The sequence below is a fragment of the Octopus bimaculoides genome, chromosome 10 (genome assembly GCF_001194135.2).
Source record: "Octopus bimaculoides isolate UCB-OBI-ISO-001 chromosome 10, ASM119413v2, whole genome shotgun sequence".
Classification (NCBI taxonomy): domain Eukaryota; kingdom Metazoa; phylum Mollusca; class Cephalopoda; order Octopoda; family Octopodidae; genus Octopus; species Octopus bimaculoides.
Genome location: NC_068990.1, coordinates 20,694,848 through 20,698,958, shown reverse-complemented (window position 1 = coordinate 20,698,958; position 4,111 = coordinate 20,694,848). Strand labels below are relative to the sequence as shown.

Below are 4,111 nucleotides of genomic sequence, written 5' to 3'. Positions count from 1 at the left end.
AAACGAGCCACAACAATTTTAAGCCAATAGATGGATTGCCATCAAAAGAATAATGGCGTCGTTTCATCAATATAAAACGTTTACAAATAATTTTCACCGCTGAAATTACCAGCTTATTCACACGCAGGATGATCAATGGAAATAGTTTTTACACACATAAGACAATGAAAAGATGCTTCGAAGGTTGGATAACATCCATAGTAACAGTAGGTCACGCTTGGAAATCCAGTTGGAAAGTGAATTGTCCGTTGCTTCTGAGAGGACCCTATGGAGATAACGCCTGAGAATTCTATCCCATAACCCACGAATGAGTAGGGAACGGAGAAGATGAACGGACGCAAGATATGTCTCGAGTATTTTCTTCATACTTTGTCTCCAGTACCAATGTAAAATGCCCCACTCACTCGCTTTTTAGGAGTCGGTATCGACCACTTCGCGAAGCACAGATGTTGTTATTTAATACTAGGTCAACCCTGACTGAGCAGGCTTGTGATTAAATGCATTCCTCATATGACCACCCTTCTTTACTTGCTCTAATACTGAATTATGCAATGTGTTCTTCACTTCTGAAAATGATGCAGGTGTTTTGAGTGCGATTTAGGTATTCTATCTAGTGAGTGAAACGTCGATGCAGGAAATCTCCTCTGTTATATGAGAATATCTCTCTCTCACCCAGTGTTAATATTCTAGCATCTATTCACTCATATCATTGGAAACCAGCTGGCGCTTCGTTTTCGCATAGTGATTTATGATATTTTATTAAACTGTTGTGTTGACGCCCCAAGCGAAGAAGTAGGCTCGACCAAGACATATAAATAGAGGTAGTCTGACCGTAGTAGGAGTCGACTGACAGTAGACTGATTGTTCAGTAACTGTTGACTAGCCGTTGAGTAGATATCGTCCGAAAGTGCTAGATAGCAGTAGCTTCAGACATAACATAAACCTTAAGTCAGTGAGCTGACAGACCGGTGAGCACGCCGGGCAAAAGGCTTAACGACATTTCGTCCGTCTTTGCGGTCGGAGTACGAATTTCGTTGATACCAACATTGTCTTTCATCGTTTCGGGGTTTATAAAATAAATATAATCGACTTACCAACTTCACCCGAAATTACTGACGCTGAGCCAAAATTTGAAATCGATGTCTTACTAAACTTGAAGGCAGCGAGCTGACAGGATCGTTAGCACGACGGTCACGTTGCTTAGCGCCGTTTCATCCGTCATTACGGTCAGAGTTCTATTTACGCCGAATTCTACTTTGCCTTTCATCTTATCGAGGTTGATAAACTAAATATCAGTTAAGCACTGTGGTCTTTGTAATCGACTTACCACTGCCTCGAAATTGCTAGCCTTGTGCCAAAGTCGATATCTTACTAAACTTAAGGCGGCAAACCGGCTGTTTTGTGTTCAAATTCTGCCGAGTTCGATTTGCCTTACATCCTTTCGGTATGGAGAAAATAAGTACCATTTGAACTAAGGGGTAGATGTAATCGACCCTTACCTCTTTCCTGAAATTGCTGGCCTTGTGCCGAATTTCGAAATCAATATTATAAATCTGTATTTTGCATTTCATTATGTTTGTTTATCACTAAAATTTGAATGTTTTGAAATTAAAAATCGTAGGATTTGATTTCAAAGAGATTTGACTGCCACGTCTGGGAGGTCAAACGATGTAGTAGAAGCTTTCGATTTAGCAGTTTGAGCTGCTAGCAGGTACATATTTCATTCAAACATATTTTGAAATATGGCAGTATATATACATGGGATTACAGATTCCCACATCTCCAACCAAACAGGGTTATCATGATTACAACACTTCTGATCATAAGTCAGCTTGACTAGCGCTGATACGAGGCAAAATGCATGCAACTACTGCTATCATTACCACCACCACAACCACCACAACCACAGCAACAATAGATTTAAATCTAAATCGATCAAATTTTCCGTGGGAATATAAACACAAAATATAGTCGCAGGCATTGCTGTGTGATTAAGAAGCTGGCTTTTCAGTTCCATTTCGCGGCATCTTCGTCACGTAGTCTCTGAAGCAACTCCAGATCGCACAATGCATTGTGAGAGTACATGGTAGAGAGAAACTGTGTAGAAGTCTGATACACACATACACACACACACATGCACATACATAGACATACGTGTACCTTTGTACCTCTGTTTTTCCCACGACCGCCGCTATTTGACAACTGTTGTTGCTTTGTTTACGTCTCCGCACCTTAGTGCTCCGGCAAAGAAAGTTCGATAGAATAAGAGATTTAAAGAATATGATAACTGGGTATGACTTTTTCTTCGAAGGGGGAGACGGGTGCGGAATTATATCCTTCAAAACTGAGCCCAAGAACGGTAGAACCCAATGACCAAAACAATCAAACATACTTACAGACAATGGGCTGCTGTCAAGACATGTTTCTTGCCAATCAAAGATGCACCACAGAATGTTCCTCCATCACCCAGGGCAATATCGAGGTATACCATATGAGGAAACTCACAATGTCGACTGTCACTTCCACCCACAATATGTTCGTCTACATCCTTAACTGAAAACAAGAAAATATCTCATTTTTGTCACCGCACACACGTATATTGGATCGCATTAGCATTGTAGTAGCAAGGCCTGAACAAATCACTCATTCATATCCGTTTAAGAAATTTTGAAAAGAAATATGTCTATGAAAGTGCCAATGATGGAATATTTAGACCTTTCTTCATATCTTCCTCGATGCTTAAGAGTTAAACGTCTATAATACTTTGATAACATATGTCAGATAACGTCTAGAAGTATTAAATTAACTCCGATATTTTGTTTTAGATTCTACGTTATAGTTGATCTTGTGTCATGAAAATAAATAGCAGTCAAATATTTGAGTTTCATATACGCCATTTTGATTATGATAAAGAGGCAACGTTAATGGAAATTGTGACCGTATCTCCACCTTATATTATTTTCAAAAAACTACAGAAGTAATTAAGCAAATTCAAAATACGTTTACTCTGTATGCCATGGAAGCAAGAATCCAAACATATTTTTGTTACCTATCGCACCATTTTCCTTTTTGAGTTCAAATTATATACTCGCGAAAGCAAATCTAATCTCGATATGCGTCATAAAAGATTGAAAATGGTAATGAATTTAATGAAAATACTTTGCAAATCGATTTATAAATCTACTTCGCCCGTGAAGGCCGTCTGTCACTCGAAATTTCTGTAAAGCGAAATTATTTTTGCATAGGAATTTCAATTGAAGGCCTAGTGGATTCATTTGAAAAGGTATGTCCACAGAGGGAAAGCCAGAAAGCAACAGACGTTCTGTTTATTTTCAACCGTTGTTGGCAGTTTGCGTCTTCGTTATTCAAGACAGGATTCCTCATCCGAGACGCTTTATGTCCGAAAAATTATTCGTAAACAATTTTTCCTGTGATTGAGAGGTATTCGAAAACTGAAGCTCCACTGTATATGAACAGAAAATTAAACATTTACATTTGAAGTTATTAAATTATACAAGAAAATTCTACATTAAAAACAATAATGCTATAAGATGCATATAGAATGATTAACGAAATCGAAAAGGTGTCAAAACAAGCCAGCTTGTTTTCTTACTTACTGGGTACTGCATGGAAGCAGGCCACCACTGCAAGGATGATCAAGCCAAGAGATTTATACATGGTGATCAAAACCTGAAATCTGCATGCACACAGTTTGCTTGGCATATTTATAGGAATTCAGTTGCCCACTCATTCCCTGTCTTTCCCTGTACATACATCAGCAGGCGCAAAAATGCATACATACACACATACACATATGTATAAACATATGTGTGTGTGCTTGTGTGTGTGTGTGCTTGTGTGTGTGTGTATGTACATATGTGTATGTACATATGTGTATGTCTCTCTATACATACATACATACATACATACATACATACATACATACATACATACATACATATAAGCATGGCTTTCGAATCATATTTGTCATATGTTAAATATAAAGAAGCAAATGTTTGTCTGAATAAAACGGAGATTATTGCTTGTTGCTTGAAGGTCAATATTTCCTATTTTTTCCATTGAAACAATCAATAGAGCCATTATTTTCATA

At 38.0% G+C, this 4,111-nt stretch overlaps 1 protein-coding gene across 1 annotated transcript in view; it reads right to left on the bottom strand.

Moving 5' to 3' along the window:
* Positions 1–3,721, bottom strand: part of LOC106868592 (plasma kallikrein) — a 6,914-nt gene extending 3,193 nt beyond the window's left edge. The window contains exons 1-2 of the mRNA XM_014913923.2: positions 3,618–3,721; positions 2,397–2,553 (exon numbers count right to left, since the gene is read on the bottom strand). Of these exons, the coding sequence (XP_014769409.1) occupies positions 2,397–2,553; positions 3,618–3,678 (218 nt within the window). The 5' untranslated portion in view covers positions 3,679–3,721. The remainder of the gene's footprint in view (positions 1–2,396; positions 2,554–3,617) is intronic.
* Between the last annotated feature and the right edge of the window lie 390 nt (positions 3,722–4,111).